Source organism: Acomys russatus, chromosome 2, assembly GCF_903995435.1.
Source record: "Acomys russatus chromosome 2, mAcoRus1.1, whole genome shotgun sequence".
In the NCBI taxonomy this organism is placed as follows: Eukaryota; Metazoa; Chordata; class Mammalia; order Rodentia; family Muridae; genus Acomys; species Acomys russatus.
This window is the reverse complement of record NC_067138.1, coordinates 9,379,777-9,393,482: the sequence shown is the minus strand read 5'-3', so window position 1 is coordinate 9,393,482 and position 13,706 is coordinate 9,379,777. Positions and strand designations below refer to the sequence as shown.

The following is a 13,706-nucleotide window of genomic DNA, read 5'->3' as shown; positions in this document are numbered from 1 at the left end:
GGGCAGATCCCTCCTGCTAGTGTTAGCCTGTGGTTGGCCAGATAGATGGTAGGCGCTACAGATTACAGGGGTCTTGAACGCCACTAAGCCTGGAGCCACAGAGTCCCTCCCCCATAGCGGCAATACCAGATGCCATTAAATTGCCCCTTTCACACCCCTAAAATCGTCCTGATCTGCCTGTGGCAAGCAGAAGCTGCAGCAGCCTTTGAAAAGACAGGCCTCACCCATCCACACCCATCTCTCTCGCTGGAAGGTGGAGGCAGGATGTTTGGATTCCAGTTAGTGCTGTGCGGGTGACTTCTGGTGAGCCCTGTTTCCCCATCTGTAACATGGACACTGAGAACAACAGCGCGAAGTTTGCTGGTATTGGATGCTGTGGGTTTATTTGGAGGTCCCAACAGAGTGGGTGCTTAAGTCTGCAGGCTCCTCCTTTCATCAAAGAACCTAATGGGTTCTACCTGAGTGCTGAAAGGGCTTTCCAGGCATCAAGGTGACTTTCTCAGGCCTCCAGGAGTCATAAGATAAGGCCAACCTAACATGTAAGGTTTGAGGCTGGAGGAGTCTTTCCTAGTCAGAATCAAACTCTCCCCTCTTAGCCCCTTAGCGCCCAGTGTAGCCTTGGCTGTGTTGAGTGAACAGTAAGTCAGGCTTGGGACCCTACAGGAGGCCAGGGGAAATCTAAATTGTGCAATCAGAGAGGAAGTGAGAGGCTGTCCCAGACTGGGTCTCGGGTGTGACCTGAGAGGTTAGAGAGCTGTGACAAGGGTTAAAGAATGGTGCCAAGTGCATTATTCTAGCATCTGCACCTGACGTTCTTTTCTTTTTAATTAATTATTTGGGGGTTTTGTTTATTTGGATTTTTTTTTTTTTGCATGCATGCATTGGTGTTTTACCTGTATGTATGTCTGTGTGAGGGTGTCAGGTCCCCTGGAACTGGAGTTACAGTTGTGAGCTGCCGCATGGGTGCTGGGAATTAAACCTGAGTCCCCTGGAAGAGCAGCCACTGCTGTTAACCACTGAGCCATCTCTCCAGCGAGCCACACACACACACACTCGCTTTTTAAGATGCATTTATTTGTATTTTATGGGTATTGGTGCTTGCCTGCTTGTATGCCTGGTGCCTGCAGAGGCCAGAAAAGATTTCTTGGGACTGGAGTTGCAGACAGTTGTGAGCAGCCATGTGGGTGCTGGAACTAGAAGCCTGGATCCATTGGAACTTAATTGCTCTTGACTGCTGAGCCATCTCTCCAGCCCCTGCACCTGACATTCGTGATGGATTCTGCATGGGAGAGAATCTGAGCGGTTAATCACCTTGGAAGTCACTGGAGACAGACTGACACTGACGTCTGGGAAGCCACTAATTGCCATCTGCCTCCCCCTCCCCTCCCCCTCCCTTCCCCCTCCCCCTCCCCTCCCCCCAGCTGGGGAGTTAGGCAACCCACTGACAGCAGTGTGTCTGCCTGTGTGTGCACCTGGCAGGTGCTGCTTCTTTGTTGGACTCTGCCCTGAGGGTTTGAGATAGGAAGAGTTAGTGACCTTTTCAGCAGGTTGAGACAAACCTTCCCCAAAAGTCTTAAGTTTCCCTGCAGTCGTGTCTCCATGTTTCACACACCTTGTGTGTTTATATGTGTGGTGGTGGGCATCTGTGGCCAGAAGAGCAGGTAGGCAAAGGAGAGGTTATCAAGCTAGAAGCAGGTGACTTGAGGATTTAGGTTGGTGTGTGTGTGTGTGTGTGTGTGTGTGTGTGTGTGTGTGTGTGTGTGTGTAGAGCTTAGTGGGCTCTGGTTGGACATGGCATCAGGAATCAGAAGGTAGCTGAGCTCAGATGTGCTGTGTCCTCATCATCGCAGCTGTCCAGATGTTAAGGCAGAAGAATCACAAACTCAGGGCCACTTCCCTGGGTGGGCTGCATAGAAAAGTATGCTGAAACCATATGAAGCCTTGAGCCTTGACCGAAACGCTTCCGGCTTCTCTCCTGGGGTCAGAGCGGGAAACATGGGCAGAGAAATGGACTTGGTGGTAGCCAGCTGAGAGCCAGGTAGAGTTTAAGCACTAAGATGGACAGATCATAACAACGAGGTCATTCCCCAAGCTCCTGACCCAGCCCTACCTTCCTCTAAACCAGTCTCTGTGACTGAATGTGGCTGTGTCTTTTTTTTTATTAATTAATTAATTAATTTTTTGTGAGCATCTTCTTTAATTTCCAGCTATCCATGTAGCTAGACTTAAGACCAAATCCCATGACTGGGCTGTTCCCTCTCCTTTGGGGCTAAGAGGCAGGAAAGCCTCTCATTAAAGGTCTCCATGAACTGGCTGGGCCATCACCACCGCCTTACACGTAGTGGAGTGAGCCCTCTTCTCAGCCCTCTCCAGCGCCGGGCTGCTTATGCTGCGATCCGGAATAGTGCCTTGCTTTTCTGGCGCTCCGGTTCACATGGTTCTCACCAGTTTGGCAAACAGTGGGGCCTGAGGGAGAAAAGGGAGGCTAAGACACCAACTGCCCTGGATAAGAGCCCTTGCCTTTGCCATTTGTCAAGCTCTTGGGCCCCTCAATTAAGCTGCAGAAATGGAAATATTGTGGAATAGAAAGTTCAGTTTTCCCTCTCTCTCTCCCCCTTTGCAGACTCCAGCAGGGCAGATTCAGATGGATCTGGTGTGGCAGTTCCGTCCTTAGCTAGGAACTGATGCCCCAGGCCTACCCCCGACACCGACCTGGTAGCCACGCGGGCCCCAAAAGCCTCAAAGTTATCCCAGCAGCAACTATGTACACTTTCCTGCCTGACAATTTTTCTCCTGCCAAACCCAAGGCCACCAAAGAGCTGAGGCCTCTGCTGGGCTCCGCAGTCCTGGGACTGCTGCTGGTGCTGGCGGCTGCTGTGGCCTGGTGCTACTACAGCGCCTCGCTCCGCAAGGCGGAACGCCTGCGCGCCGAGCTGCTGGACCTGAACCGTGGAGGCTTTTCCATCCGTAACCAGAAGGGTGAGCAAGTCTTCCGCTTGGCCTTCCGTTCGGGTGCGCTGGACCTTGACTCCTGCAGCCGGGAGGGTGCCCTGCTTGGCTGCTCCCGGGCGGCCGATGGGCGCCCGTTGCACTTCTTCATCCAGACTGTACGACCCAAGGACACTGTCATGTGCTACCGCGTGCGCTGGGAAGAAGCTGCGCCAGGGCGTGCTGTAGAGCACGCGATGTTTCTGGGAGATGCTGCGGCGCACTGGTATGGCGGCGCTGAGATGAGGACGCAACACTGGCCCATCCGACTGGATGGCCAGCAGGAGCCGCAGCCATTTGTCACGAGCGACGTCTACTCTTCTGACGCCGCATTCGGGGGCATCCTGGAGCGCTACTGGCTATCTTCACGCGCGGCCGCCATCAAAGTCAACGATTCAGTGCCTTTCCACCTGGGCTGGAACAGCACGGAGCGTTCGATGCGACTGCAGGCACGCTACCACGACACATCTTACAAGCCACCAGCTGGCCGCATTGCGGCGCCGGAGCTCAGCTATCGCGTGTGCGTGGGCTCTGATGTCACCTCCATCCACAAGTACATGGTTCGGCGTTACTTCAACAAGCCATCCAGGGTACCAGCGTCAGAGGCCTTCCGAGACCCCATCTGGTCCACGTGGGCGCTGTATGGGCGTGCTGTGGACCAGAACAAGGTGCTGCAATTCGCCCAGCAGATCCGCCAGCACCGCTTCAACAGCAGCCACCTGGAAATCGATGACATGTACACGCCCGCCTATGGCGACTTCGATTTCGACGAGGGCAAGTTCCCCAACGCCACCGACATGTTCCGCCGCCTGCGAGACGCTGGCTTCCGTGTCACACTTTGGGTGCATCCGTTTGTCAACTACAACTCATCGCGCTTCGGCGAGGGCGTGGAGCGCGAGCTGTTCGTGCGCGAGCCCACCGGCCGGCTCCCCGCGCTGGTGCGCTGGTGGAACGGCATTGGTGCGGTACTGGACTTCACGCGCCCGGAGGCCCGGGAGTGGTTCCAAGGACACCTACGGCGCCTGCGCTCACGCTACAACGTGGCCTCCTTTAAGTTCGATGCGGGTGAGGTCAGCTACCTGCCCCGGGACTTCAGCACCTACAGGCCTCTGCCCGACCCCAGTGTGTGGAGCCGACGGTACACCGAGATGGCGCTGCCCTTCTTCTCGCTGGCCGAGGTCCGCGTCGGGTACCAGTCCCAGAACATTTCCTGCTTCTTCCGCCTAGTGGACCGCGACTCGGTATGGGGCTACGACCTGGGACTGCGCTCTCTTATCCCTGCAGTGCTCACCGTCAGTATGCTCGGCTATCCGTTCATCCTGCCCGATATGGTAGGTGGCAACGCGGTGCCAGAGCGCACAGCCGGCCGCCAAGATGGACCGGGACCGGAGCGCGAGCTCTACGTGCGCTGGTTGGAGGTGGCCGCCTTCATGCCTGCCATGCAGTTTTCAATCCCGCCCTGGCAGTACGATGCAGAAGTGGTAGCCATCGCACACAAGTTCGCCGCCCTTCGCGCCTCGCTTGTGGCGCCACTGCTGCTCGAGCTTGCTGGCGAGGTCACCGACACTGGCGACCCCATCGTGCGCCCCCTATGGTGGATCGCACCCGGGGATGAAACGGCTCACCGCATTGACTCACAGTTCCTTATCGGGGACACGCTGTTGGTGGCACCGGTGCTGGAGCCGGGTAAGCAGGAACGAGATGTCTATCTGCCCGCCGGCAAGTGGCGCAGCTACAAGGGTGAGCTTTTTGACAAGACGCCGGTGCTGCTCACGGATTACCCGGTCGACCTGGATGAGGTCGCCTATTTCACCTGGGCGTCCTGACCCAGCTCAGAACCTAGGAACTCCACAGCCCTAATCCCATCCCTCATACAGACTTTTAATCTTCCCGGATGACGCCCTCAGGAAGTCCCCACCTCTAGACCACCTAGGAAGTGGGCACTGACTCAAAAGTACTCTTCAGCCATGAGCTGGGAGTCCCGGGAGGGGAGGTGCTGAAACAACCTCCCGCACCAGTGCACAATGCTAAGAGCCCCCTCTCTTTGCATATCACTCCAGTCCCCAGAAACCCTCATCCCTGGGCCGGAGGCCAGAGATCTCCGAGGACAAAGGTCTGGTCTTCGGTTGCTTACACAGGGTCTGGTTTTAAAAGCACAGAGAGAAACCTATCCTCTCCTCTGGCCTTTGTGGCTGCCTTTGTCCACTGAGATGAGGAACCAATTTTCTTTTAAAAGTTCCCAAGTAGTTTTCTACCATGTTTAGAGGGTGTACCAGGCCGAGGTGGTGCACGACTTGAATCCCGGCATCAGGAGGCAGAGGGATCTCTGTGAGTTCGAGGCCAGCCTGGTGTACAGAACAAGTTTCAAGACAGCCAGGACTACACGGAGAAACCCTTTCTCAAGAAAAGCAAAAAGAAAAGTGTGCCTTCTTGGTGACAGTAGCTAGGCCCTGAGTTCCTAGCACACACCTGAACAGTGACTGACCTGGTCCCACTCCATCTGTACAGATGTTTGGCTTGGCCAGTCCTCAAGGAAGCCAAAGGCCTCTCCCCAAACAGTAGGAGAGCGGGGCTCAGCCTGGACTAATAGCCTCTATCTGTGAAGAGACTCCTAACGCTGCACTAACCTATTTGTGTATATACTGGACTCAACTATGGACCCAGCCCTGGGCCAGATGTGCCTGGTGGACAAAGTTGCAGGGCCACTAAGACGGGGCTCAATGCCTTAATTCGAACCTGTGTCTTGTGTGTGCGTGTGTGTGTGTGTGTGTGTGTGTGTGTGTGTGTGTACATACTTGTGTCAGACAGACAGTGAGGTGCCCACTATGAGTCTCTGAACCTACAAAATGAAGGGAATATCCCTGAAGCTAATTAAGCCACACTCAAGGCTTTGATTGTTGAGCTAAGCCCCTCCCCAGGGAGTTTCAGCACGGGCTGGAGAGCTGGCTCAGAGGTTTAGAGCACCATCTGCTCTTCCAAAGGTCCCAAGTTCAATTCCCAGCAACCACATGGTGGCCCACAACCATCTGTAATGAGATCTGGTGCCTTCTTGTGGTGGGGCAGGCGTATACACAGGCAGAATACTGTATAAATAATAAATAAATCTTAAAAGAAAAAAAAAAAAAAAAGAGTTCACAACTCCAGAGCCAGGCTGAGGGGCTGACTCAGTAGGGGAAGGCACTGTTGGCTGGCAAGCCTGCCACCCAAGCTCAATCCCTAAATCATGTTGCATAAGGAGAGACCTGTAGGAAGCAAACAGCCCTTTAAGACCACTCAGCTGCCTTACTCTGCACACACTCTCAGGTGTGGCCTAGGAGGGAGCTGTGTTCTTACTGTGGCAGTGCTTGGAGTGTGAATGACAACTGACACCTGCTAACACACATGCTGGGTAAGGTCTCTCATCTCAGCCAGTCTCCTGCTGTAAGATCAACTCTAGCCACAGTGCCCCCCCCACCCCACCCCCACCCCGACTCCATGGCTATGTCTGGAGGAGTGGTGGCCAGTTTCCCTCAGCGGCTCTGACAACAGAGCCTGTGCCCTGATCTTTCGTTTTCTCTGGGTGAAAGGTTCCGGGTGAAAGCTTCAGGGCTCCCGCGGACACCCATCTCCATCTCCGGTGCCAATTCTTTTGTTTCCTCTCGTTGGCAAAGTTGAAGACAGAACCTCGGGCCCTAAGCATACTAAGCAAGCACTTTCGCAGTGAGCTACATCCCCAGGGCTTATTTGTCGAACCAGAGGGGTGACCTTGAGTATGCTGCTTAACCCCCACTGAGCCTCAGTTTTGTTTTGTTTCTTTCTATGTAAAAGCGATGATAGTGCCTACCTCTAAGGTCATTTTATTAATAAGCACAGATGTATGGAAAGTGCCTGGCACAAAGTAGGTGCTCAATAAAAGATAGCTGTTGTAGTGGTATCTGTTGTTGTCTTGCTTAAAATCAAGGCCTCTTTGGGGTATTTTATAATTTATTTATTATTTATTTATTTATTTATGGTGGGTTTTTGTTTTTCAAGACAGAGTTTCTCTGTGTAGCCCTGGCTACCCTGGACTCACTTAGTAGACCAGTCTGGCCTTGAACTCACAGAGATCTGCCTGTCTCTGCCTCCCAAGTGCTAGGATTACAGGCATGTGCCACCACGCCCAGCTCTTTCAGGTTTTAAAGTATGGGGCACTGCTGGGCAAGGTCAAAGATCGTCTCTTCTAGTTAGCCATTCTAAGACACTTGGAAAAGGGGGTGACTCCCTTGTGAACCTAGCAGGGCCCTAAAATCTCATCTGGTAAGAGATGTCACAGACCTGGTCCTGCTCTGATAAAAACTTCACAGCGACCTCGGATTTCCAGGGGCTGTCCCCCCCCCCTTCTGAGATAAGGCTGTCAAGATATTTACTATAAACAGAAGCCAGATTCTGAGATCTCTTTTTTACAACTCTCAGGTCCCCCTTTTTAACTCCAAGGGCTTATAAAACCCAGATTCAAATAGGGGTCACCTTTTTTGTTCCTCCTTTTGGTCCCCCGCCCCCGCTGCCTTTTTTTTTTTTTTTTTTTTTTTTTTGACTCTTGTCTTAGCTTAGACTCCCCCTTTTTACACCAAGTGCACGAGGCTTAGCATGCACAATAAAGTTTAGCTCCTGGCTTCACAAGCTGTCTCTCACTCTTCGCACTTTTCAGACCACTGTGCTATCAGGACTCCCCTTTCCCGCAGAGAGATAGGAGAACCTAGATTCTGTCTGTCCTAGAGCGGAAGCTGCATGAAAGCCTAGAACTCAAGGACCCCACAGCTGCTCTTCCGGTTCTCAGTCAGGGTTAGGGTTAGTTTCACCAAGCAAGCTCTCTCCAGAACCCCGGAGGAGCAGAGGACGAAAGTAAAAGAATTATATTATGTGTTTGCTGTTGGGTTTGGGATGGAAGCTGAGAAAACTCACTTCAGACACAGAAGCTTAAAATAAACTTTATTTTCTGAGCTCAGAGAGGCGGCCAGGTCAGGATTGGAAGCTCATCCGTGAGGAGAAGTTGTATTGCATATTTAAAGGCAAACACCACAATTAGCTCATGCGGGGCGGGGCGGGTGGTGGAGCAGGGTGTCAGCTCTGACTATTTTGCTAACAAGAAGTTGTAGCTAACCTTGAAAGTGTGCCTGGCAGCTGGGCGTGGCGGCGCATGCCTTTAATCTCAGCACTCAGGAGGCAGAGGCAGGAGGATCGCTGTGAGTTCGAGGCCAGCCTGGTCTACAAAGGGAGTCCAGGACAGCCAGGGTTACACAGAGAAACCCTGTCTCAAAAAACAAAAAAACAGAAAGAGAAAAAAGAAAGTGTACCTGGCAGTTGGGGGCAGCTGGGCTTACGGCTGGGTTTTGCTGATGAATAAGGACATGGGGTATATTGAGCTTAAACATAGTTTATGGTCAACCTGGCCTCGTACAGAGATTCTTTTATATCAGCGATGAGCTGAGATGATGGGGAAGTGGGCCTGAAATAAAAATATCTATAGTTATGCTACCCAAAAGAAGCAGGCCTCCCCCAACATTTGCCTTCTTGTATGTACGTACCACATGCACTCCTGGTGCTTAGGGCATCAGATCCCCTGGAGATGGAGTTATGAGTCACCATATGCATGCTAGGAACCAAACCCAGGTTCTATGGAAGAGCAGTAAATGCTCTTAACTGCTGAACCATCTCTCCAGCCCCTTCTGGCCTCGCCCTGCCCTCCATCCTTGCTATTACCTCTTGTGTAGTCCAACTTTTTCTCTTTCCCTGTATATTGGATCCTAGAGGCCTAGCATTGCTCCAAAGGGCCTCCAGCTGCCTGTAGCCCCAGTTCACTGGTCTCTCCTGCACCTAGGCTGGTGTGTGTGTGTGTGTGTGTGTGTGTGTGTGTGTGTGTGTGTGTTGGCAGGCATGACATACAGCAATCAGGAGGGAGGCCCTGAGTGGCCACCGAAGGGAGCTTAGGGATGGGCTATGAATGGGTTGATCTTTAGCCAAGTAGGTTTTCTAAGAGAATGTGGCCATCATACCCTGACTTGTGCATAAAGCATCTCTGACTCTTGCTCTGGATCCAGGGAAAGCATTGTGCTGCTTCCCCTCAACAAGCACTCAGGACATTTCTCCTTCCCCAAATCCAGGGTGAGCACTGGCCTCTCCATCCTCTGCCCACTGTTGAACAAAGACTTAAAGGATGCCTTTGCTAAAGGTGTTGGACCCTTCACTTGGCCCTCCAGGGACTAAATGGGTTAACTAAAAAGCAGAACAAAAGCTTGGTAGGATGCCTCCATGTTGCACCTGTTTCCTTTGCAGCAAGTCAGCAAGTCACTCTCTCACAGTCTGGTGGATTCCAGGAACAACAGAGGCCCTGGATAAACAGCTGTGACAAGGATCAAAACTGCCCCGTCCCCAGGCAACTGAACAAGGCCTGCAGGACCAATCCTGAGATAATGATCAACCAGACCACAATCTGAGCAGGGCTGAGGCTGATGAGTACGAGCCACAGCTTCTGTCCCCGTCCTGTGTAAGCTGGGAGCTCCTAGGAGACCCTCTGATGCCAGGGCTGAGGACATTGGTCCCCCTGCCTTCCTGGTATAGTTACACCAGTGACAGTTCCTTTCCTGTTTATTGTTTTGTTTTTGGGTCTTTCTTTCTTTCTTCCTTCCTTTCTTTCTTTCTTTCTTTCTTTCTCTGTTTTGGACTCGGATTTATTAGGCTCCCTAGAGTCTGGCCTCTACTCTGAGACGCCTGAAGCGCTCTTATCAGTCACATCCCACTTGCACACCTTCAAGTCCAAGCCACACAGCTATCAAGGAGAGCTGTCCAAAGTTCAGTCCTGTCCCTTGTGGGGTGGGGGACCCTGGCTCTGGTGTTCCAGCCATCTAAGATCTGCTCCTTCTTGCCCCTCTGTTTTGCCCGTATACTCAGATATATCTAAGCCTATTTTGAAAAGCATTTGAAGAAATGTTCTGGGGACAACTGTACAACTATCCCTTGCCAGGAGAGGTCTGCTCAGACTTAGCCTTGAAGGAAAGTGCAGTAGCAACTGAGTGGTTGCCTTTCCTTCCACTGTTTGGCTCCAAGGGTTTCTGCTAACAACCCCCACAGGGTACACCCCTGCTCCCACAGCACAACCTGTTTTCCTTCTTTTTTTCTTTAATCTTAAAACTAATCATTTACTTCAGCAAACCCAAAGATCTTTCCAGCAGCTTGATAAGAGGGGAGCTATTCAGCTTCAGGTGGCAAGCCCTGAGCTTGCCCTAAGTGGCCCTGGAGGAGGCCCTGTTCCTGGGCGTCCCCAGTCTAGAGGATGGGGAAAGTTAGATCATGGTGCTCTACAGGTTTTGGACTGCTTCCCCCCACCCCCAGGTGGCTTTCCTACTCCAATCACGAGTCGAGCGAGGGCTATGTAAGAGTAGTCTGAGTTCTGACTGCTTATATCATGGCCTCTGCTAGGAGGCAGAGGAAGGAGCTGGGACCACCCTCCAGCCCTCAACTAGGAGAGAGCTGGGTCAGGCCAATGGCTAAGATGACCAGAGAGTCCAGCCTGTACCACAGAAGGCCTGCACCGTGGTTCCCACACCTGCGTAGGGATTTCTATTATAACCTCATTACTTTAGGTCTTCGATTCAGCAAACAAATGCCTTCTCTGGCAGCTTAAGTCACTGTTTCCAAGAGCTAGAGGACATTGTGATGGGGAGCCTCTGCTGCCTCAGAAAGGAGAATTTATCCTGCCTCCCCTGTAGGGCTGAGTCTGTCAGCTGCTCCTTCGCCCTGGGTGGAGGTGATGGGAGCAGGGGATTCCAAAGGAGCACCTTTGGGTACAGGATGGATGGTTACTGGGAAGAGCTTCCAGGAGGCTCCCCTCTGGAATCTCGAAGGCCCCAAATTGAAGAAGATATTGAAGTTTCCCCATCCTTCTGTTCTTTGATGAAGAATCATCATCATCTTCCTTCTTCCTTCCTTCCTTTCTTCCTTCCTTCCTTCCTTCCTTTCTACAAGAATCTCTCTATTATGTAGCTCCAGCTGTCCTAGAACTTGCTATATCGACCAGGCTGGCCTTGAATTCTCAGTGATCAACCTGCCTCTGCCTCCCGAGTGCTGGGATTAAAGGGTGTGCCACCACGCCTGCCTGGCAAGGTCAGGAGTCATCTTCTTGTGTTCGACTTGGCAGCGCAGATACTAAAATTGGAATGATACAGAGGAATCATTTTCTGATTGGTGTTTGGTCCTCTACTTCTTATCACATAAAAAAACTTTTTTCAAAATGTATCACAGGCCTAAATACAACCAAAACCCTAAGCCCCTAGAAGAGTTGGTCTAGGAGGAGGCAGTAGGATCACACAGCAGGGCCTGTCTGGGTCACAGTGAGTTCACAGTCAATCCGAGCGATTTAGCGAGACCTTGTCTCCAACATAAATTAAGATGTTGGCTGGGGGTATAGTTCAGTAGCAGAGAATTTTCCAGCACACATGAGGCCCTGGGTATATCCCTGGTACTAAAAAGAAAACATATATGTAAATCTCCATTACCTTAGATCACACACATAAGTAGGATACTACAAATATAGTCCACAAAAGAAAGAAAGGAAAAACATGCCAGTTTAACTTCACTAAATTGTAACACTTCCATGCTATAGCAAACATCATCAAGAAAGCAAAAGAAAAAATGGCAAGATGGCTCATGGGTAAAGGCACTTGCCACCAAGCCTGATGACCTGATAATTACTGATCAAGGTATGAAAAGCTATTCAAAAATGATATCCCACCAGAGCAATTAAAATAAAAGCACTAAGACACCACTTCATCCTCACTGGGGTGCCAATAACAACAACAGTGACAGCAACAACAGATGCCGGAGAGGCTGTGTCCATTCCCAGCCCTCAGCCTTCCTTGGTTGATCTATTAAGAAGTACAGCCACTTTAAAACCAGTCTAGTTGCCAGGCGATGGTGGCGCACGCCTTTAATCCCAGCACTCAGAAAGCAGAGGCAGGCAGATCTCTGTGAGTTCAAGGCCAGCCTGGTCTACAAAGTGAGTCCAGGACAGCCAAGGCCACATAGAGAAACCCTGTCTCGAAAAAAACAAACAAACAAACCCTGTCTCGAAAAAACAAACAAGACAGTCTAGTAGCTCAGAGATTAGACATATAGCTACAATCTGACATTGCAGTTCTACATTTAGTTATATCCAAGGAAATAAAAATGTATCCACAGAACTTGATGCATTTTTAATAATAGCTAAAAAAAAAAAAAAAAAAAAAAGACAAAAAGGAACAACTCAAATTGGGTCAACTCAATATTGAATATCGAAACTATGGAGAATGAAGTACAGATGCATGCTACAAAATGGATTACCCCTGAAAACCATAGTTACAAAAGACTACATATTGTATAAGTCCACTATATGGCATGTCCTGTACAGGCAAATCTATAAGCAGAGGGGAGAAAGTGGAGGGGTGGCCGCCTAAGGTCTTGGAGAAATAATGTGATTGCTGGTGGCTATGTGTTTTGGTTTTTTGAGACAGGGTTTCTCTGTGTAGCCTTGGCTGTCCTGGACTCTCTTGGTAGGCCAGGCTGGCCTTGAACTCACAGAGATCCGCCTGCCTCTGCCTCCCAAGTGCTGAGATTAAAGATGGCGCCACTATGCCCGGCTTGTTTTTCATTTTTTGAGAGATGGTTAAAATGTCCTAAAATTGTAATTCTATAACTCCATTAATATAGTAAAACCCTTCAGGTGTACACTTTAAAGTGGGTGTTTCATATGGCATACAGATTGTATTTCTTTTCTTTCTTTCTTTCTTTCTTTTTTTTTTTTTTGGTTTGGTTTTTCAAGACAGAGTTGTTATATTTCAACAAAGCAATAATCATAAAAGTGGAATAAGGAAACAATACATGAGTGAACCTTGAAAACATGTTAAACAAAAGAAGCAAGATTCAAAAAGCCATAAACTGTAGGATTCACTTATGTTCTTACTGTTTTCTTGAGATGAAACCTCCAGTAGCCCAGGCTCTCCTTGGACTTTCTAGGGGCTGAGGATAACCTTGAACTCTGTTCCTTCTGCCTGTACCTCCCAAGCGCTGGGGTTACAGGTGTGCAGCACCATGTCAGCTTGCAGGATTCCAGTTACATATAATGCAGAGAACGGGGAAATCTACTCACAGAAAGTAGCGTAAATGGTAGCAAAGAAGAAGAAGAAGAAAGAGAGAGAGAGAGAGAGAGAGAGATTGTTAAGAGATATACAGCAGTTTCTTTTTTGGGTGTTGAGAATCATCTAAAATTAAGTTGTGGTGGTGATAATTACACAGCCTTGTGAATAAAGGAAAACTACTGAATTATACTTCTCAAAATGATGTACTGCTCAGTGTGGTGGTGCAGGTCTTTAATCCCAGCACTTGGAAGGTGGAGGCATGTGGATCTCTGAGTCCAAGGCCAGCCTGCTCTACAGAGTGAGTTCCAGGACAGCCAAGGCTTTGTAATGAGGCCTTCTCTGTCTGTCTGAGGAAAAAGAAGATGTACTTTGTTATTTATAATTATGTCTCAGTTGGTTTTTTTTTTTTTTTTTTTTAAATCAGCCTTCAATCCAGGTGTGGTAGTACATGCCATGAGTCCCAGCACTCAGGATATCAAGGCTGGAATTCAAGGTCAGCCTGAGTACAGAGTGAGAATCCTTATTCTAGAATAAACAGAAACTCGAAAGCTGGTCCTAGCCTTTTCTACCCATTATTATTACGCCATTACA

The 13,706-nt window shown here is 50.1% G+C and overlaps 1 protein-coding gene across 1 annotated transcript; it reads left to right on the top strand.

The window, feature by feature from the left end:
- The first annotated feature begins 2,684 nt into the window (after positions 1 to 2,684).
- Positions 2,685 to 4,878, top strand: Myorg (myogenesis regulating glycosidase (putative)). The gene has a single exon (XM_051157878.1). The coding sequence runs from the start codon at positions 2,685 to 2,687 to the stop codon at positions 4,812 to 4,814; it is 2,130 nt and encodes a 709-aa protein (XP_051013835.1). The 3' UTR covers positions 4,815 to 4,878.
- Positions 4,879 to 13,706: the final 8,828 nt, after the last annotated feature.